The sequence below is a fragment of the Bombyx mori genome, chromosome 11 (assembly GCF_030269925.1).
Source record: "Bombyx mori chromosome 11, ASM3026992v2".
Taxonomy (NCBI): domain Eukaryota; kingdom Metazoa; phylum Arthropoda; class Insecta; order Lepidoptera; family Bombycidae; genus Bombyx; species Bombyx mori.
The window spans coordinates 16,783,662-16,805,724 of record NC_085117.1 but is presented as its reverse complement, the minus strand read 5'-3'; the positions used below and the strand labels follow the sequence as shown (position 1 = coordinate 16,805,724).

At 37.1% G+C, this 22,063-nt stretch overlaps 1 protein-coding gene and 1 long non-coding RNA gene across 2 annotated transcripts in view; one reads left to right on the top strand and one right to left on the bottom strand.

Annotated features, from left to right (window-relative positions):
* Positions 1-4,152: 4,152 nt before the first annotated feature.
* On the bottom strand, positions 4,153-5,502 carry LOC134199595 (uncharacterized). Its single transcript, XR_009974153.1, has 2 exons — positions 5,466-5,502; positions 4,153-5,388 (listed from the first exon to the last, which is right to left on the bottom strand). It is a non-coding gene; the product is annotated as an uncharacterized LOC134199595 (long non-coding RNA).
* Positions 5,503-21,367: 15,865 nt separating this feature from the next.
* Positions 21,368-22,063, top strand: part of LOC105842521 (GTP-binding protein Rhes) — a 64,746-nt gene continuing 64,050 nt past the window's right edge. Inside the window, exon 1 of the mRNA XM_021352390.3 lies at positions 21,368-21,803. Coding sequence (XP_021208065.1) covers positions 21,466-21,803 — 338 coding nt within the window. The 5' untranslated portion in view covers positions 21,368-21,465. The remainder of the gene's footprint in view (positions 21,804-22,063) is intronic.

Genomic DNA, 22,063 nt, shown 5'->3' with positions numbered 1-22,063 from the left:
AGTAGTCAATACAAAAACGAAAAACATTCTGAAACACCCTTTGTGCATATAATATTGACTTCGATTACATTGATGATAATCTCATTTGGTTTTATAGAAGTCGGTTTTCTTTTGTTTTTTATATAATTTTGTGTTATTTTAGTTAAGATAGCGACCCGCCTTCGCTTCGCTTCGGAAACATAAAATTTTATTATTGATAGGTGAGCCCCGCGATGCTACCCGCGGTTATTGTCGTATCGCGGATGAAGTGTGCGTGCAATAAAAATCAAACCCGCAAAATTATAATTTGCGTAATTACTGGTGGTAGGACCTCTTGTGAGTCCGCACGGGTAGGTACCACCACTCCGCCTATTTCTGCCGTGAAGCAGTAAATGCGTTTCGGTTTGAAGGGCGGGGCACCCTCTGTAACTATACTGAGACCTTAGAACTTATAATATCTCCGGGCTCCAGTAACCACTTAACATCAGGTGGGCTGTGAGCTCGTCCACCCATCTAAGCAATAAAAGAAACCGAAGTTTAACGCTGAAACAAAACTGATTTTCTACTTCGCGTCGTATCTATATCGTCGCGCATCAAACACAACTCACCTTACGAAAAGTTCCAAGGAAATCATTGTTTCGGAAACATTAAGTAGCTTGTACATCGCGACCTATCGCATCCGAATTGGATTTATTCGAGTGGGTGACTTCGACATCGGCGTACGCTCGCCTTATGAATAAGTGAACGAGATAAACTGGACACACTACCGTTACGTTATGTCAAACGTCACGGTAATGTCACATTTCTAAATTTAGATTTGTGCGTATGCTTTCGTGGATTCTTCGTGTTTTTAATGCGCTTTTATTAGCTTCATACGTATGTTGGTATGTAACGGAATCTTTGAACGTGATCTTGACCCCCTTCAAAGCGTCGGATTAATTCGAAATTTGGCACACTTAATAGGGACCGATTACAATTCAATATTTCAAACAGTTTGTTCCGTTATCCTTACTAGGATAATCACGATTAGCCCTTTTTTTGAATTGTAAAAATTAAAATACAACTAATAAATGAAAAATAAATAATAGCTTTAAAAATGAAATTAAATTTAATATTAAAATTTATATTCTATTTTTTAGTTGGATTTTCTCTAAAAGCATTTTTTTTTTAGTTTTTTTAAACTATTATTTATTTTTCATTTTTTAGTTGAATCTTTAGTCACGTGTCAATACTTTATCATGAGTGAATGCATTGAGTTTCTCGCCGGATTTTCTCAGTGGGTCGCGATTCCGATCCGGTGGTAGATTCATCGAAGCGCTGCCCTTGCTAGGGCTGGTGTTAGCAAATTCTCTCAGGTTGAGCCCGTGAGCTCACCTAGCCGTCCGGGCGTAGCTGAAATAGACTCTTAGGCTACCAGCGAATAGGTAGGAAAAAAGAATAATCATGGGAGTTACAGCTCATCACGGCCTTATGTTGCTTGCTCTCGCATTTATAGGACATCACAACGTATCACGATGCTAGTAGTGGTAGTCAGAATCTGGTTGCAGCACCTCTTGTGAGTCCGCACGGGTAGGTGCTATCCCCCTGCCTATTTCTGCAGTGAAGCAGTAATGCGTTTCGGTTTGAAGGGTGGGGCAGCCGTTGTGACTATACTGAGACCTTAGAACTCGTATCTCAAGATGGGAGTCAGCATTTACGTTGTAGATGTCTATGGGTTCGTCTATCTAAGCAATAAAAGAAAAAGTATCATACTTTGTGCTCCTTTAGAGGAAGTCTTTATGTCATATACTTATTCGAATTCTAGTCGATTGAGTTCGACTTTAGAAACGAATTTTGAAAGTAGTCTGATCTATCCTCGATGCGGTGTTTTGATTATACGGCATTTCCAAGCAAACGGCATTAAAATGTATTGTTTTTGCGGAATAACCATTGAAACGGATCCCTGCGTTCTCTGCGACGAACATCGCTGTATGTACGAAGCTCACGACCCAGTTGTTGAAATGGTTCGCGCGCTACTCATCACGATGCTACTAGGTATGAAACGTTCACTTAAGTTTGAAGCGTAATTTACTCCCACGAATAGTAAGTGGGACTTATGGGTTTTGTTTTATTCGAATTTTTATAAATTACTAGCTGACCCGGCAGACTTCGTAGTGCCTCAATCGATAAATAAAATACCTAAGCTTTATCCGTCCAATGGGGGACACATCATAGGAAAAACAAAATTGTTTTTTTATTTCATTCCGAGCATTTTCATATTTATCTTTAACCTTTTAACCTTGTCTGGACTTCCACAAATAATTCAAGATCAAAATTAGCCAAATCGGTCCAGCCGTTCTCGAGTTTTAGCGAGACTAACGAACAGCAATTAATTTTTATTTATATAGATAGATAGATTGTAACGGTTATCGGTGTTTGTAGAAATTACGGAGTAAATGTCGGTGAACTCAAGAAAGGCCTATTTAAGACACAAAATGGAATACTTTATTTTTGTCTTTTTATTGCTTACATGGGTGGAGGAGAGGAAGGCCTACCCGGTATCACTTAGGTTACCGAAGCCTATAGACATCAACTCAGTTTTACAATAGCTGTCCCGGGGACATCAGTAGTCCAGAGCAAGCAAATCGCTTCTGAAATTCTGTTGTAGAAGGACGCGGGAACTAATCACTAGTAATTGACCCAAGAAAACCTTTATAAATGAGTTCTAATATTAAGGAATACAGGAACACAGTCCAAACAAAAGTGCTCGGTAAAGATCACGACCGTCAGCATTGAGGAACACGATGCAAGGAGTTGTTCCACCCTTCAAACTGAAATGCATTACTGTTAATGGCAGAATTGGTGGTGCCTATCCTTGCGGACTTACAAGACGTCCTACCACCAGTGAATACCATTGTGGCTATTTTAAGAAACAGATAGGATAGTTGTATATGTATGTATGTTGTGTATGTTGTTTAACGGCTGTCTGGTGTAGTGGTAAGTGACATGGTCACTACACAAGGGGGTCGCGGGTTCGAATCCCGCCAAGGAAAGATATTTGTATGATAAATATAAATGTCTTTTCCAGGGTTATGGATGTATATTAAATATATGTATGTGTATAATAAAAATCTTACATTTATTTTCGTTATCTGGTACCTGTAACACAAGTTCTTTACGAACTTATCACGGGACCAGTTAACGTGGCGTAATTGTTAGTAAATATTTATTTATTTATATACTGATGCGGGCTTACAATATGCTCTACAACCGCAACGTATGCGCGTCGCTTGTTGGATTTAGTTGAAAATTTGTACAGTTGTTGTTGGCACTTCACGGAAGGTTTCTGGCTTGGTGCCATCAAAGTAAAGCCGGTGACGCGTGAGTCGTTTCTAAAATAGTCGTATTATACAACTTAAGCGATACTCCATGTCCAAGCGTGATTGGAAAGTTTATTTATTTATTTAATTTATTTTTAGAATATTTCTGCCGTGAAGCAGTAATGCGTTTCGGTTTGAAGGGTGGGATGGCCGTTGTAACTATACTGAGACCTTAGAACTTATATCTATGGGTTCCAGTGACCACTTAACACCAGGTGGGCTGTGAGCTCGTCCACGCATCTAAAAAAAAGGAATTTTGTTGTCCATACAATATTGTAACTCACTGCTGTATTAACGTTAAAGATTGGATAATTTATTATTTGGATTGGAAGGGATTCCTTTGAATTTTCTTCGTCCGTTTCTTCGTCAAACGGGACATCATGGACCATATTTTGATACTTCGACTTTAACACATAAAATCAATGTCATTAGGACATGCTGTTTGCATTCTTATTTTTAAACTGATGCTTGAATCGGCTGCTCCATATTTTTTGTTATATAATGAAATACATAATTGCAATAATTTCCTGATACTTTTGTTAGTGACAATCAAATGCTACCACAGATAACATATTTTGCTTACCCGGGAAAACGTAATGTACGCATAACATGTCTTTGAGTATACGCCATACAAGTCAATGACGTATTTACCGGCTGTTGAAGAGAGAAAATCAATTTTACAAAAAAAAACGGAATTTAAATTTACCTCGTTTTATAAATAATCCGAATAACAATGTATGACCGGATTTAAGGACATCAGGGAATTAAAGGCAAAGGGATTTTCAGTTCATTAGTTGCGAAGTCAAACAATATGGAATTGTCAGTTATTTATTTATTTATTTCTTACACTTCATGTAATATTTACATTGGCGAACTTAATACCTAAGGCTCTATCAGTCAACCAAAGGTAGTGCAGAGTAAGTATTATTTTATTATCTTTATAATATATTACGATTTTGATTATCATAAATGACACGGCGACTTGAACTATTAGTGGCGTTTTCGACCATTTTATCGAACAAAAGTTTTCTGAATCGAAAAGTAGATTAATAATTTATTTCAGATTTTTCAAAAATACACGAAGTTTTTTTATTTATTTATTTTATTTAATATATTTTGTACACACAGCTGTTAGAAGAGACACGACAATAAGGATACAGAGTACAAAGGCATTACTTATTTCATGTTGAAATCTCTTCCAGTAGGCCCGCAAAAGGAAAGAAGAATTCTGGTTTCTTTGGCAACGCTTTTCACTTTTTGAAAAAACAATTCTTATTGTTTTTTTTTTCAATTAGTTGCCAGTAATGTTCGCGATAGGGTGTGGGTTTCGTGATTCAATGCCGTGCGGCGATAGGAGCAATGACTTGACGCGTGCAATAATGCAGCAATGTAATTTTTATTTGCGCTTTTTACTAGAAAACTGTTGTGAGCTCTCGCTCTACACGGAAATTTAATGATGTAGATATGGCATGTAATAGGTACCACAGTTTATGTTTGTATTTTTTAAGTAAATAATACGAAGCGAGCAGAATGCTTTGAATGGTTCTCTATATCACCTATTTTGAAGTTGAAGCTCAAAACACGGTATTTCTGTAGAACCTTTTTTTTATGTTTGAGTGATTACTGATGGCCCGCCTTATCCAGTTTTACCAGGGCAGGTGGGCGAGCAAGGGTTCAGCCAGGAGGGGTGGGATTTGCTAACAGCTACCCGAGCGCCTCCAAAGGAGACCTAACAACTCAAGAGCAGCTGCTTCGCGAACGAATCTACTACCGGATCTTTGGAGAATCTTTTCAGGTGCCGCTAGCTGACCGCGGTAACCCCCCTACCTCATCCGGGTTCTGACCTCGGAGGGGATCGAGCGCTTGGGCGAAGAGTGCAGGGGAGTCGTTTAGTGTGTGGGCCCTAAAATTCCTTGGGCTCGCTGTCTGCAGATCGTTGAGTCCCACATACCACGTGCGCCCCCTAGGCGCGGGGTCCTCGTAGGTTTGGTCCCCGGCCGAAAAAAAAAGGTGCCACTAGCTGATTGACACAATTCAAATCGGAGCCCACCTGCGTGATTAGTAACAAAGAAAATTTAAATTGAAAACGATTTACAATATCCGTTGTTTTTAGAAAAAAAAACATACCTACGTAGCTTGCACCCGATTCGTGTATAGTTAAGAGCCGTGTCAATTCATAATTCGGTACGAAGAATTCGATAATAAACTTATCGGCTTAATTCTATATTGTAGATAACGTGAAACTAATTTGTTTTCGCTTGTAGGTACACGAAAATTTGTGACGTAAATTTGGATAATAATAGGTTATTGACATTGTTCAAATGTATTTTTAAATGTATAGCAATTTTCAAAAATATATTTTCTGGTGGTAGGACCTCTTGGGAGTCCGCACGGGTAGGTACTACCACCCCGCCTATTTCCGCCGTGAAGCAGTAATGCGTTTCGGTTCGAAGGGTGGGGCAGCCGTTGTAACTATACTTGAGACCTTAGAACTTATATCTCAAGGTGGGTGGCGCATTTAAGTCGTAGATGTCTATGGGCTCCAGTAACCACTTAACACCAGGTGGGCTGTGAGCTCGTCCACCCATCTAGAAATAAAAAAAAAAAAGAATGTATAGCAGTAGCGTAGAACAGAAGATATTTGGCAGATATCTGAATCGCGTCAAGGACATTTTCAGTGTGAGCATTTGGACAGTCAGTCTACCTAGCGAATTCTCCGGTTCGGTGTAAATTTTCCCCTTGTCGATTTCTTGAAATTTAGCCCACCGAGTTTCTCGCTGGATCTTCTCAGTGAGTCGCGATTCCGTTTGAGTGGTAGATTCAGCGAAGTGCTGCTTCTGCTAGGGAAAAAAAGGGCTGGTGTTAGCAAATTATCTCACGTTGATCCCTTGAGCTCATCTACACGTCCGGGCGTAGCTGTAATAGCCCCTTAGGTTACTAGCTAATAGGTAGGAAAAAAAACTACAAAAGAGGTCAAAATATCAGTAACATTATCGTTTTTTAAAGGTGACAATCAAATACTTATCACAAAGAATAAAACAATAAATGTAAACGGAATAATAAAAAAAAACTATTTATTCACGTACTTTCTTATTATTAACTAGCTGACCCGGCAGACTTCGTAGTGCCTCAATCGATAAATAAAAGACCTAAATTTTTGTATAAAATAAATTTCAAAGAAACAAAAGGAATCCGTCCGACGGGGGACACATCAAAGAGAAAACAAAATTGTTATTTTTATTTAATTCCGAGCATTTTCATATTTATCTACCTTTTAAACCTTCTCTGGGCTTCCACAAATAATTCAAGACCAAAATCAGCCAAATCGGTCCAGCCGTTCTCGAGTTTTAGCGACCCTAACGAACAGCAATTCATTTTTATATACTTGTATATAGATAGATTTGATTTCCACTCAAACAGAAATTATATTGGTACGAGACCAACCTTAAACCATAAGTTTCTTGCTAAGACATTTCATTTTATATTTTCTAATTTAACAGCACCTAATAATACTATCAGTATTTATAGTACGGTATAAGGTATATTACGTCTGTAACGTCTGGGCGTCGAATAATGAACAGGAAACCTTACATGTGATCGAGATGATCCGAGAGTGCGAGACTCTTCACTTTAAGTAAATTTTAGTAATACAAGTAAGCTTGTTAGGCGCGAGCTCTTAGTCTACAAGTAGACAAATTGTGTAATTTTAGCTTATCGAATCGTATTTTTTTTGTTGCCTTTGGAGGCATATGAGCATACGGCCCACCTGATAAGCTGTTACCGTCACTTATGGACGTCAGCAAGCCAGTAGCCAGGAGCAGAGCCAAGTCGCTGCCTACAATAATAACCTTCAATAAGGCTATACGTCATGATCGCCTTATCGTTGTCGCCGCTGACTACTCCCCGAATCCTGATCACGCAGGAGCCAGTCACCGTCAATGCCCTAGACACGTCCTTACCGATCCATCGGATCCAATAACCTTGGCATTAGATGCCTTCAGGTCTAACACTCCTAGGGCTTAGGGGCCCCGGTAATGAAGTTGTCGAACTCGACAAAGAGATCAACTTAACCCATGTATCAGCCCGCTGAGTTTCTCGCCGGATCTTCTCAGTGGGTCGCGATTCCTATCCGGTGGTAGATTCATTCGCGAAGCAGCTCTTGAGTTGTTAGGTCCCCTTCGGAGGTGCTCGGGCAGCTGCTAGCAAATCCCACCCCTCCTGGCTGAGCCTTTGCTCCCCCACCTGTTCTGGTGAAACTGAAAAGGCAACCGTAATTTTCCAATCTTTAAAAAAAAAACAATAATAATATACCATATAATTGATTCTTTGATGTTATAATCTAGGCGTAGCTTTTTAACACACCTTTATTATGGATTTTTGTTTGTATGTAACGAAATCTTTGAACTTCATTTTCATCTATTTCAAGACGTTAGATTAATTTTGAATATTTGCACACACATCCGGGACACACAATAGAATAATATCATATAACCGCTCTAAAATCGTGATCACTATGAACAGGATAAAAAAGGATTAGTTCGGTTTGATATTTAATAGTGTTTTTTTTCATCATTGTTTTTAAGCTACATACATAGACAAAGTTAATAAATCTGTAGATAAAAAATGTGTGCGTGTACTAGTGTACACACGTAAGAAGTGAAACTTCTTTATGGCCTTATTTTTCGAAAAATGATCTACATGCAACTTTCTAGAAATTGGTTAAATAAAGTTAAATTAGATAAAGTTTAAACAAAAGGATTTTATTATCATAGACATGAATACAAAAAAGTTAAATTAGATAAAGTTTAAACAAAAGGATTTTATTATCATAGACATGAATACAAAAAAGATGGCGCGTAACGGAAAAATGTGACGCGTAACCGAAAAATGTGACGGTAAATTTTTTTCCAACGCCTATAAGGAAGTTTCACTTCAATAATTAATATAATATTTAGTTAAAATATCGATATACCAAGGGACGCAAACCAAGGAATCGATACAAGAAGATTTGCTGATTACCGCTTGAAATCGCGAGACAAGTTTAGTTTTAAAAAAATATTATTACGTTTGCTTAATTATCATATCTAGGTTGTTGCCGCTACTAAATATTTTTTTGAAGTGAAACTTCCTTATCGGCGTTGGAAAAAAATTTACCGTCACATTTTTCGGTTACGCGTCACATTTTTCCGTTACGCGCCATCTTTTTTGTATTCATGTCTATGATAATAAAATCCTTTTGTTTAAACTTTATCTAATTTAACTTTTTTGTATTCATGTCTATGATAATAAAATCCTTTTGTTTAAACTTTATCTAATTTAACTTTATTTAACCAATTTCTAGAAAGTTGCATGTAGATCATTTTTCGAAAAATAAGGCCATAAAGAAGTTTCACTTCTTACGTGTGTACACTAGTACACGCACACATTTTTGAAGTGAAACTTCTTTATCGGCGTTGGAAAAAAATTTACCGTCACATTTTTCGGTTACGCGTCACATTTTTCCGTTACGCGCCATCTTTTTTGTATTCATGTCTATGATAATAAAATCCTTTTGTTTAAACTTTATCTAATTTAACTTTTTTGTATTCATGTCTATGATAATAAAATCCTTTTGTTTAAACTTTATCTAATTTAACTTTATTTAACCAATTTCTAGAAAGTTGCATGTAGATCATTTTTCGAAAAATAAGGCCATAAAGAAGTTTCACTTCTTACGTGTGTACACTAGTACACGCACACATTTTTTTTATATAAAAAAAGAGTTTCCCGTTATTGCTTATCTCTATCTGATCATCTCAATATGTTATCCCAAACATGATAATTTGGGTAGAAATTTATAAGCTTTCTTTCTGATTTCACGTTTTGTATTCGTAGTGAAAATTATCATGTGATTTATTTTCACGTTAAGTAAAAACTTAGTATAATTTAAAACTTAGTATAATTTAGTAGTTTGAAGTTTTTTCTAAACTGTTCGCTTTGAAGCGCGTCAAGAGACCGAGCAAGTACAACCGATCTCAGCATCTCAAAATTTTAATACTCGTTAACAATCAGGTACATATAGATTATGCACATTTGAGGCAAAAAAAACATCGTGTAGTTCAAAAATAATCTACATGTATACTGAACTAGTTGGGTATTGTTCGAAGGGTCGGGTTTAAACAAAATTGAGGTTTTGACCTTATATCTTAAGACAGGCTAAAAGGTCCCTTATATTCTGTTGTAACCTTTGAAGTTCTAACGTCATTTTAATATCAGATTACAGCAGTAGTGTACCGACTTTTGTTTTTCAAATTGCCCCGAAAACTATGAATCGGTTGAAAACAACTTAATTTCGTGCCGCATCATATGGAGGCAAGGCGATTGACGAGCTAATCGTGGGTCGCTAATTATTCTCGATTAGCCACATGTGACGTCAAGCGTTGTGATTGATTGTTCAGAGTTATTAAACTATAATTGACAATTTATTCATCATGACTATTTCCCAAAATATCTCGATTGAATTGACTTATAAATTTAATTTACTGATGGTGGGAGGAACTCTTGTGAGTCCGCACGGGTAGGTACCACCGCCCTGCCTATTTCTGCCGTGAAGTAGTAATGCGTTTCTGTTTGAAGGGCGGGGCAGCCGTTTTAACTATACTTGAGACCTTAGAACTTATATCTCAAGGTGGGTGGCGCATTTACGTTGTAGATGTCTATGGGCTTCACTAACCACTTAACACCAGGTGGGCTGTGAGCTCGTCCACCAAATTAAGTAATAAAAAAAAATTGCAAGAAATTTGAAGAATCGATTTTTCTCAACGTGCGATAAACGAACAGCAAATTGATTTCGATTATTGCTGGTGTGAAGCAGAAAGATCTCGATTCTTTTATATAATTTAGCAACAATATATCGAGTAGAGATAACAAATTAATGCGGTTTCTATAGTAGTTGGCAATCTTTTTCTGTCACATATTTCTTGTGCCTTTTCTTTTTGCGAGCCAGCGAACTAGAATAATACAGGGTTACTATACAGTTTACGGCATAATAATTTTATATTGTGATTAAATGTATCTAAAGCTGGTGGTAGGGCGTTTTGTGTGTCCGATCGGGTAGGTACCACCACCCTGACTATTTCTCCCACGAGGCAGTAATGCGTCCCGGTCTGAATCTTGGGACAGCCGTTATACTATACAACTGAGGCTTATATCTCATGTCTCAAGGTGGGTGGCGGCATTCGCGTTGTGATGTCCAGTAATTACTTAACGACAGGGCTTTAAGATCATCTACCTGTCTAAGCATTAAAAATATTAAGGATGTGCATTTTATAGTTATATTCATCGGTCAACTCTACGTTTTGTGACTGTAGTAGTACAGATTATTTCACGAAAATCGTGTTATATTTTGTCTTGGGTTCGAAGTTCTTTCTACTATGGCACTATGGCACTGTACTACTTACTATACGAACCCGTACGTTGTTTTTTTTTATATTCGGGCTATTTAAGGGGCTCTTTGTCTATTAATGTCTTGGATAGTTCAGAATTTATTTGGAATTTTAATAATGGTCAACATTCTCTGGACGTGCATAATAACTAGTAACTTAACTGTTATGGTATCGTTTTTGCAAAGTACCTTCCTGTTGGAATAAACTCTGTATCTCTGCTATGATGCGTTATGACGCGTACTTTTTGGGCTTAGGTATGAAGAGAGCCCTCAGAGGTAGTGGCCTTGCTACCAACAGGTTGCTGATTGGCAACTCGATACTAAGATCTCTTCCTTGGGTCGTAAATCCTCAATACTGAGGGTCGTGACCTCTGTGGGATTTCAGAATCTTCTGGCGGACTATATCACGCCACGTCGATTTGTCCTTGGCGGCGTGGACCGCTTCACATAAGATGGTGTTCAGTGCGGCACGGATTTAATCTGACCAGCGCATTGGGGACTTATCCTTCGGTATTTTGCCTTTCAACTTCCCAGTCAACTACGGGATACTAAGATAAATGAAGCAAAATCCCTTTGTACAAAAGTAAATAAAGAATCCTTAATCCACCTAGCCTGTTAATTCGTTTGTGTGTTAACAAAAACTGGTTCAATAGGTGAAGATAAACTAATCCGCGCCAGCCAGAGCCCCTAAGAGATTTTCCTTGTAAGGTCCATTTCGACCTCGCTTGTTATGGTTTAACTTTTTATACAGAAACGTGGGACGTCTTTGTAAATCATGTCTAAGGATTTATTTGAGCGTCATTATCTTTTAATTTAATAACTGGAGCAGAGATATTGACAATTGCAGTCGTAGCTCGATGTATCTCACGACCTTTTTTATGATATTTATAATCTTCGCGAATAAGACGTATTAATAGCAATATTCCCAGTTCATCTGAAATGAAATCTTAGAACCTATATCTCATGGTGGGCGGCGCATTTACGTTGTAGATGTCTATGGGCTCTAGTAACCACTTAACATCAAGTGGGCTGGACGAGCAATCTAAGCAATAAAAAAAATATCTGTGCAGATTCCAACTGTGTTCATGGATGTTCTAAATTTACCTTGCTTGTTTTTGCTGTAAAGCCGTAATGCGTTAACACCAGGTCGACCGCGCGCCCGATCATCATGCAATAAACAAATAACAAGAATAGCCGTCTGTCTATTCAATTCAATCTAATTTATTTGAAATCTAAAGGTAAGTAAATGGATCTCAAAGTAAAGTTCCTTCCCGGGTAAAATCGAATAGGTATATTACTAAATGATTTGTAGATAGTAAGCGTTTTCGTTTATTAGCTTACTAGCGACCCGCCCTTGCTTCGATTCCGAAACTGTAATTTATTATTGATTTCTCCACTATTTAATGGATGTTATTATACATATAAACCTTCCTCTTCAATCATTCTATCTATTAAAAAAAACCGCATCAAAATCCGTTGCGTAGTTTTAAATATTTAAGCATACATAGGGATATAGGGACAGAGAAAGCGACTTTGTTTTATACTATGTAGCGATTATTAGCTTTAGGCTGGAAAATAAATAATACTCAGCCGCATAGCAGAGGTAGCATGTTCAAACGTTATAATGTAACACTTTCGAAAATGTACGTTATTTTAGGCTTTGATAATTTGCATTGAGAAAGGTCCGTTGGCTCAAAGTTCAATTTTCAAAGTGATCACGGACGCATCTCGTGCGCACAGTCTATATATGTTATAGCCACTAAACTACAAGACATTCATTTATCTTCATTGAAATATAGGTCTGTATATGTTTAAAAAGTTAATTTAAAATCCACGTTATCGAAAGGCTTTCAATCTTCTTTGATCTTATAAAACGTCAACTACTATAATAAAATCAATTTTCATCAAATTGAAAGTTTGAATAATGTAAACTAACCGTACAAAATAGAAAGTCAAATTGAGAAGATTTATCCAGATTTCGCCTGCTTGATTGATCGCCTAGACAATTGGGCTTTAGTTTAAATTTGAACAACCAGAAAGTACTTCTAATATTTAGATCAAAATTGCAAATGGCCTGAATTTTTAAATTTTGTAAATTATATATGTTGGCATTACATTTTAATGTTACCTACATTGTTTACTGGGAATACTTTAGGCATTCATTCAGCTACTCACCTTATAACTATAATAAATTAATATTTAAATATTTTTTTTTAATTTCATTTAATTAAAATACTTAAAATTAAAATTAAAAATAATAATATTTAAAATATTTAAAATTACTGGTGGTAGGACCTCTTGTGAGTCCGCGCGGGTGGGTACCACCCCCACTCTGCCTATTTCTGCCGTGAAGCAATAATGCGTTTCGGTTTGAAGGGTGGGGCAGCCGTTGTAACAGTATAGTTCAACTGTTGTAACTGAGTTGTGACTCAGTTGTAACTGTATATCAAGTATTTGAGACCTTAGAACGTATTCTCAAGGTGGGTGGCACATTTACGTTGTGGATGTCTATGGGCTCCAGTAACCACTTAACACCAGGTGGGCTGTGAGCTCGTCCACACATCTAAGCAATAAAAGAAAAAACACAGTATTTAAAAAAAAACCGAATTGAAATTAACCATTTGCAAGTTTTTTAGACTACGACTAGTGTAGACGACGACCCCTTCTGATTACAATTTCGGTAAACGATAATAGTTATGTTTGTAGCCGATCTCGTGATAGGCTTAGATGAAAGCCATTCCGTTTTACGATTTACCCCGTCCGTGGGTTTTTAGAAAAATGATGATCGACGGTACAATTTGTAGAATCGCTCATATACGATATCGCCTTATTTAATCTCAACGAGTAATGGTGTTGAATGAACAAGATTTTTTTTCTTACCTATGCTGATAGCCTTGAGAGGCTATGTCATTCGTCCTAACATGTAGGTGAGCTCACAGGGCTCAAACCGGAGTGTTGCTAGCACTGGCCCTAGCAAGTGCAGTGCTTCGCAGAATGTACCACCGGATCGTAAACGCGACCCACAGAGAAGATCCGGCGAGAAACTCAGTGGGCTGAACAAGCTATAAATGCTTAAGGGCCAGTCGTAAAGCTCAGAATATTATATGGGAAATTTACAGTGATGAAATTTTGTATGCTACTGATAATAATTGTCTTTTAACGCGTCAACAAAGCTTCAAGCAGTCGAACTAGCTCATGACCTATTAAATTTTTAAAGATTAATTTTAACTAGAGGTCCCGCAGTAGTCGAAATTCGACTATAATTAATTGGAATTGTAAGTTTGTACACTATTATGTTTGTATTTTATACTTCTATAATTACAAATTTCGCCAAGACTACACTATAAAAATATTAACAAAGACAAACAATATTTAATATACCTATTCTGAATTTGACAACAGACGCCAAGAAATAAAGTTTGACAATAAATAATATGCATGCGTGTGTGCGTCAAATACGGTATGTAGTGTGTGTAATGTTTTTTTTATTGATTTAATGTATCTTTTATGCAGTATTTTAAAAAAATATTAGCATTGTGCACTTTTTCTCTATATTCTCTATAATTGTGGAAAATTTCATACTCCTCCGTCCGCGCAATTTTCGTAAAAAGGGATACAAAGTTTTCGCTTCACGTATTAATATATAGATAGATAGATACCATAACGTGTATACTATTGCCTATTAAATAGGATCAAAGTCTGATTTGCAGCATACAACGTTTCTTGCCTTTAGATATGAAATAGATTACTAATAGACGGCTGTTCTTGTTATTTATTTTTTGCACGACGATCGAGGGCGCGGTCGACCTGGTGTTAACGCAAACGGCATTACGGCTTCGCAGCAGAAACAGGCAAGGTAAATCATGAACAAATCATGTACACACATGAAGTCTGCACAGATTACTTCGAATGAACTGGGAATATTGCTATTAATACTTATTCGCGAGGATTATCAATATAATCAAAATCAAAAAAAATCAAAATAAGGTCGTCAGAATAAGCAGGAAAGCGAAATAGACAGGACGATCGCGCATGGGTGGAACAACATTACTTCAGTGCGCCACGTAGGGCACCGGTGACCTATATGGCAGTCAGTGTGTTAATTACGTGCCTGATGTGTTGCTTCGTGGAATTCGCTATATTCATTACACTACTTTACCTTAGAACCCACAGACAGAGTCCACTGAGTTTCTCGCCGGATCTTCTCAGCGGGTCGCGTTTCCGATCCGGCGGTAGATTCTGCCGAAGCACTGCTCTTGCTAGGGCTAGTATTAGCAACATCCTTAGGTTAGAGCCCCGTGAGCTCACCTACTAGTTCGGTGAATCTAGAATAACCCCTCAAGGTTACTAGAATAGGTAGGAAGAAAAAAAAAAGAATGTCACTATACTCTTTTTGTTCTTATTCTTTTTGCCTTGAACCAACATTATGTGAGATGTCACTTAATGATCGTTTATTATGTATTTTAAATTTAAAAACGTAAACTAAAAAAAAACACTTTAATCACCCGCCCACGAAACTCTGTAAATTATCCGAAATGTTGGAAATCATAAACTGAAAGTTGTAAATTTCCCGAAAACTTTCCTATTTAGCGAGAATCTTGTACAACAAAACTTATTTATTCTTAGAATAAACTGTAAACCATTAATAAAATATTATAAGTTTTAATCGAAAACGAACTATAGTAATAATAGCCATCTTTGAAATGACGTAACTATTTGTAATTCCACAAGAACGCTGAACTTATAATAAACGTCCAACCGAAACATGCTTTAGTTGGAAAATGAAATTATTTGGGAAGTACAACACCTGTTCACAAAACTGTTAGATTTCCCAAGCGACGTCCTTCTTGCTGCCTGACGTAACGTCTCGTTTGATATTTGAAGAGCAACCTATTAAATATTGTACACAAGATTGGTCAATCACATGTTTTTTGAAGTGAAACTTCTTTAGGCGCATGAGGGTAAAGTGTTTACAGAACGTCACGCAGGTATGCAACGGAAGTGACATCAAACTACTATTGAAATTAAGTACTTGTCAAATGTCAGTAGTAGTAGTTGTTGTATTTTTCCAACTGGAAAGGCAAATGTATCATACCATACAGCCTAATATTTTATAATTTTTTTGTGAAAAATGTGAATGGGAATTGAAATGAAATGAAAAGAATTTGGAACAATAATCAAATAGCATGAAATTAAATTAGTCAATTCAATTGGCAGAATATTAATCATTTACAATTTAGAAATCTAAACATAATGTGACTGTCAACACTGAGGTTTGAGATTGACATTTGACAGACTTTTGGCGGGAACATTTCTTCCTTTTTCCCTTCCTCTAAATCTCGGAAATCTAAAGTTTTAGATTTATATAAATATAAGCAAGACTTATAAATTAGTTCGCCAAAAAAGTTTCACTTCTGACATGTGTACTTTGTACGCACGCACTTTTTTTTCTGTATAAATTCATATCAAACCTAACATGTTTTGTAAGCAATTTGTGCCGCTTACCCGGTTATATGGTATTTGAGACTGTATGAAGACGCTGTAAGGCTAAAAATAAACTTATATGTAGCACACAAGATATAGCAAAGGCAATCAATCAGCTGAAAGTAAATTTAGCTTTTGAGCTGATTTACTTTGAAATCACTTTGAACTGATTGACACTTTTGGATCAAACACAGACTTTTAAACGTACAAGGCGATGTTTTTTTTGTTATTGCTTAGATGTTTGTACGTGCTCACGGCCCGCCTGGTGTTAAGTGGTTACCGGAGCCCGTAGACATCTACAAGGTAAATGCCACCACACACCTTGAGATAAGAGTTCTAAGGTCTCAGTATAGTTACAACGGCCCACCCTTCAAACCGAAACGCATTACTGCTTCACGGCAGAAATAGGCGCGGTGGTGGTACCTACCCGAGCGGCCTCACAAGAGGTCCTGCCACCAGTAAAAGTAACGTTCAACATAGACTGGTATTAATTAGTACTAAATATTCCTGAAATAACAAATTAAATCGTAAAAGTAGCTTTAATTATATCTTTGTTTATAGTTGAAATATAAAAATTAAAATCGTTAAGATTTTTTTTAATGAACAATGCATACATTTAGAAATAAATAAACGAATAATCACTTGTATATAACTATATATGTACAAAGAATGTGAGTTTAGCCTATAATAGGTTCGATAATAGGTACTAACATATACTAATGAAATCGACATTAAGTTGAGATATAATGGTATTCCAGAATAGATATATTTTATCGGCAAATTCAACAACGCAGCAGTGTGTCAAATTCGTTTTGCATCCACTTAGAAGCCCCATAAATACGTTCAAGTGGGGAATCGGTCCTTTAAAATGAGTTCTATTCTTGGTTTTTGGACCTTCATAAATCTGCGAACGCCTCGTGGTCTATTCACACGAGAACAGTTACTACATTGTTCCAGAATAAGTTATGGTCATAAGAACAGTGGATAGGTTCCTTCAAAAGGATATTATTTCAAAATTTTCCACCCTGTAAAGTTTTATCCAACTTAAACACATTTTTTTATTGTTTGAACGGTTGAACGAACTCATGCCCCTCCTGACGTTAATTGGTTTTTGGAGCCCATAGACATCAACAAGGTAAATGCTACCACCCACCTTAAGGCATGGGTTTTAAATATCAGTTTTCTATAAAATCAGTACGACGGCTGCCCCATCCTTCAAACTGAAACGAATTAATCAAGGAGATAGGATGGTGGTGATTAGGATGGTGGTAGCATGCGGGCTCACAGCATTTCCTAACACCACTGAAGTAACATATATATTCTGATATTACCATGTATTCGAATTATGAGATGATACTAAAAAAATTATCACTTCGTGGACATGATTACTACATTCTAATTGTTTGATCTCCCGTTTATATTGTAAAGTAATGCCTTAATGGGATTTTCAAGAATTAACTATCAGAAATTTCAACACATGCATTGTATGGCATTTCGAAAGTGTTTATTGAAAGATGTAGCTATTCGCTGGGCTAATATTCATAAGAACCTTTTATGGAATATGCAATACATATACCACAAGATTTTAATACTAATGAAATTAATAAAAATTCTTCCCAAAACCAAATCATCCGTCACATAGTTGATGATTTTCAAGAATTGCCATTCTATAACATGAATGATGAAGTTTACAATTTGCGACTTATCATTTGAGATGGATCGCCCAACTGTCGGCTCTTGACGATAATCGTAATAGCAACATAATCATTTATTTAGGTCGAGATACACAGACAGCTCTACAGAAAAATAGTTTCCTATATGAAAAAACATTTCAGAATCATTTCAACAATTTTATAAATTAAATATGTGTGAATGAACATGATGAATACATGTTAGCATCATTTATTTGTTAGTTCTCGTAAACAAATCCTTACTAACTTCGACACAATATGCGATTTTCCTTTAGCCCATCAAGTTGGGCGTTCACGAAAGTAAGTATCTTCGATTTTTCTATGAAGACTTGTCGTTTTTTTTATATCACCTCTTATCTACTCTTTACAGTGCTAGACAGAAAATAACGTCAGGGGACCTCCCTAACTTATGTTCTTATCGATACATTTTTTCTATTCAGCTATCTCTATCGCGGAGATCTTGAAGTATTTTTAACACAAAAATACAACGCGAGCTGAATATTAGATACGTGTACGTAGTGTTTGGCGTGTTGTGAAGAGATTACGTATGTACTTTGATTCGGTAAAATTCAAGGGGTTTGGTAAATGAAAACTATATTTAAGGTTTAATAATCTCAGGCGGGTACCAATTTTTCTAATAAAATACGTACTCAACAAATGTTCACGATTGACTTCTACGGTGAAGAAATAACATCGTGTAATAAAAATGAAACCCGTAAAATAATAATTTGCGTAATTACTGGTGGTAGGACCTCTTATGAGTCCGCGCGGGTGGGTACCACCGCCCTGCCTATTTCTGCCGCGCCGTCCGTTTTAAGTCCGAAAAGGGATTAAAACGGACATTAGCTTCTTAATGCCTCAGCTTTTCATTCGGATTCCCTGTAACACTGGAATAGCCATGCGTGGTTTTTGAAGTAAAGCTGAAGAAGAAAATATTTTGATAGGCATTGACTTCGTGGTTGTTCAGGGATGTTAATTTCATAGTTTGCAATATTTAACCACACGTGACGTAACGCTAATGACTCTAAATAATAATAATTCGAGAAGTGAAAGGTTATTTGGTTTAAGTAGTATTTCGCTTAATACGTATTGTTTATTTTTGTAATTAAAGGTGCATTTTATTTGGTATTAGCATCAACAGTTCGATGTTTCTAGTTGAATTTCAGTTAGGTTTACTTTTTTTTATTGCTTGGCTGGGTGGACGAGCTCACCTGGTGTTAAGTGGTTACTGGAGCCCATGGACATCTACAACGTAAATGCGCCACCCACCTTGAGATATAAGTTCTAAGGTCTCAGTATAGTCACAACGGCTGCCCCACCCTTCAAACCGAAACGCATTAGGTACTGCTATACGGCAGAAATAAGCGGGGCGGTGGTACTTACCCGTGCGGACTCCCAAGAGGTCCTACCACCAGTAATTACGCAAATTATAATTTTGCGGGTTTGATTGTTATTACACGATGTTATTCCTTCACCGTGGAAGTCAATCGTAAACATTTGTTAAGTACGTATTACTCCATTCAAGTAGTTGAAAAACTTTTTTGTCGTGTTTTTTTTTTCAAAATTTTAAACTTTGAATGGCTCTCTTGAAACTTCGTAAAAATGTCGCTTAAACAAAATAGCTTTGCACCCCTCGATGATAAGGAGTCGTCCGGGACCACGAGACGTGTGAAGTATTCGTAACGTCTGACGTAATAAATATAATAATAACAATGGAAATAAAATCATAAAAGTATTCTTAATTATGTCTACGACCCGCAAATCCGAAGTGAATTTAATATTTGTTCATTTCAATAATATGACATCTGTGAATTTGTGGTTTTAATGACCTATACGTTTGATTTAAATCTATACTAGTATATAAATCTAGAGTGGTTTTTACGGATGTTCCGTTATAACTACTGAACCATGCATTCGATTGTCTTGAAACTAGGTATCCATGTAGAAAATGCGTTTACTTAATGGATAGGCTACTAGGGATACAAATGGATAATAGTTATATGAGTGTTGGACTCCCTAATAATAATGACAATAAGTAATAATGTTAATTTTAAATGCTCAGCAAAGCGGGCGAGTACGGCTAGTTATTTAAAAAACTGGTCAATGTGACGTTTACAGAATACAGACTGAAGTAATTTGAAACGATTAGTTTTTTCTCAGGGATCGTTCGGATTCTTTAGGTCCCCGCAGAGAGATAAATTCTCTCTAAGTTTTGCATCGTATATTTTGTGTGGCCTATTTTGAAATGATCCTAACATTTTTAGTACAAATGTTGGCTATAGCTGGCGAGCACAGCTCACGGCTAACCTACCAGGCAACAATAAGTTCGCTTCCGTTTTGTATTGTTCGCGTTTAGGTTTCAATTGTTTTATATGCCAGCTGTCCCAATTTAGAAACTGGATCAAAATATTCCAGAAATAGTCCGGTCGGAGGTCCTAGCCGCGGGCTTACAATATCGCCGTTTTTTTTGAAGCAATGATAGGTACCTAGTCGCAGGTACATAGTTGATTGCGGCATACGTACACAGATCGAATCCTTACCAGGATTAGCTGGTGGAATGCATAAACAATTCTGTTAGCGCCTGTACTTATTTATTTCTGTGAACTAAATAATCTTTCTACATTGAAATTAATTACACTTTTATCTATGTCTGCATCTGCGTCTGTGGGACGGCGGGATGGATGTAATGTGCTCTGCGTCAAACCTGTCCCGCCGTCTCAATAGCCCCGACTGGGCTCCGGCTCGGTCCGGGGTAGGGCTCCGGTTGTGAGCGCCAGGAGTTTTTAGTGAGGTTCAACTCCCACATCCAACTCCCCCTGCCGCGCGGGTGGGGATCCGGCGATTTTCACCTGTGGAAAAAAAAAATGTCTGCATCTGTATTAATTAATATTATGGACTTTTTGGCGGGAACATGAGGAGTGTAGTTGTGTGATTTGTTTTATTTTGTCTATTTAGTGTTTCTTCAGGTTTAAATGTGTAATAACGGTGGCTTATTAACTGTTTAATATCTGTGAAAGTGCACAAATGTGGGAAAATGAAACAAAGCCGCTGGATGTTACTTCTCGGGATCCTCCAAAAAATCCATTTAAAAAATCTCCATTTTACTGAGATTATGTTTCATCCCATATCATCTCATTTTATTTAATTTCATCCCAGTTGGTTAATGTCTCAAATTAATCATCTTCATTTCATTTCACTTCACTCCATATTATCATTTTTCATGAAAATAAGAATATTAAGTAAAATAAGACATGACTTAAAGGTCTTAGTTACCAGGTAACAAAATCTCTTAAAAAATATTATTATATCCCTGATAGTGAGCTATTAAATGATATATATATCTTTATATGACACAGATTACTATTTGATTTCAATTAATCCCAATAAAATAGACATACATTTATTCCGGAGCAAAATCTTTATTTCGCCTACACCATTAATCATTCACACCGGGCCCTGAGATATGACAAAAAAGAGAAAACGAACAGCTTAGATAAATGATGAACAGTTTCGTATTGAGATAAAGGAAATGTCGAACGGAGCTGAGCGTGGCAGTTTGGCGCTGCAGTCTTCGCCTGTGAAGTCTACGTCGCCCGTCAGAGCTTCCCCGAGTCCGGTCAGGGCTCCGCCGTCGCCGTTGAAATCGTCGTTGTCGACTGGACGGCAACGGTCGCCGAGGAAATGCCAGTTTGCCGCGCCGTCTGAAGATGCTCGTGATAAGTGTGGGGCGTCGTGGTTGTGCCGACGTGGGGCTGGAGTGGAGGAGTCGGAACCTGAGCGGTCTCCGGGGCCGAGTGTACCTCTGCCCCAAGCCTGCGAGGAAAGCGCGCCTCCACCAAAGAACTGCTTCAGACTTGTCATGTTGGGGTGAGTGAACCTTTGATTGTTACAATATTTTATGACGTATTTGAGTAGACTAATGGTCCCCCGGTACACAGTCGAAATTCAACTATAATGAATAGTAATTGTAAGTTTGTATACTATTATGATTCTATTGTTAAAGACTGTTATAGGTACTTCTATAATTACAGATTACGCCAAGACTACACTTTAGGCAAATATTAATAAAGACAAAAATTATTTCATCTATTCTCAATTTGACCACAGACTCATAAACAAATAGTATA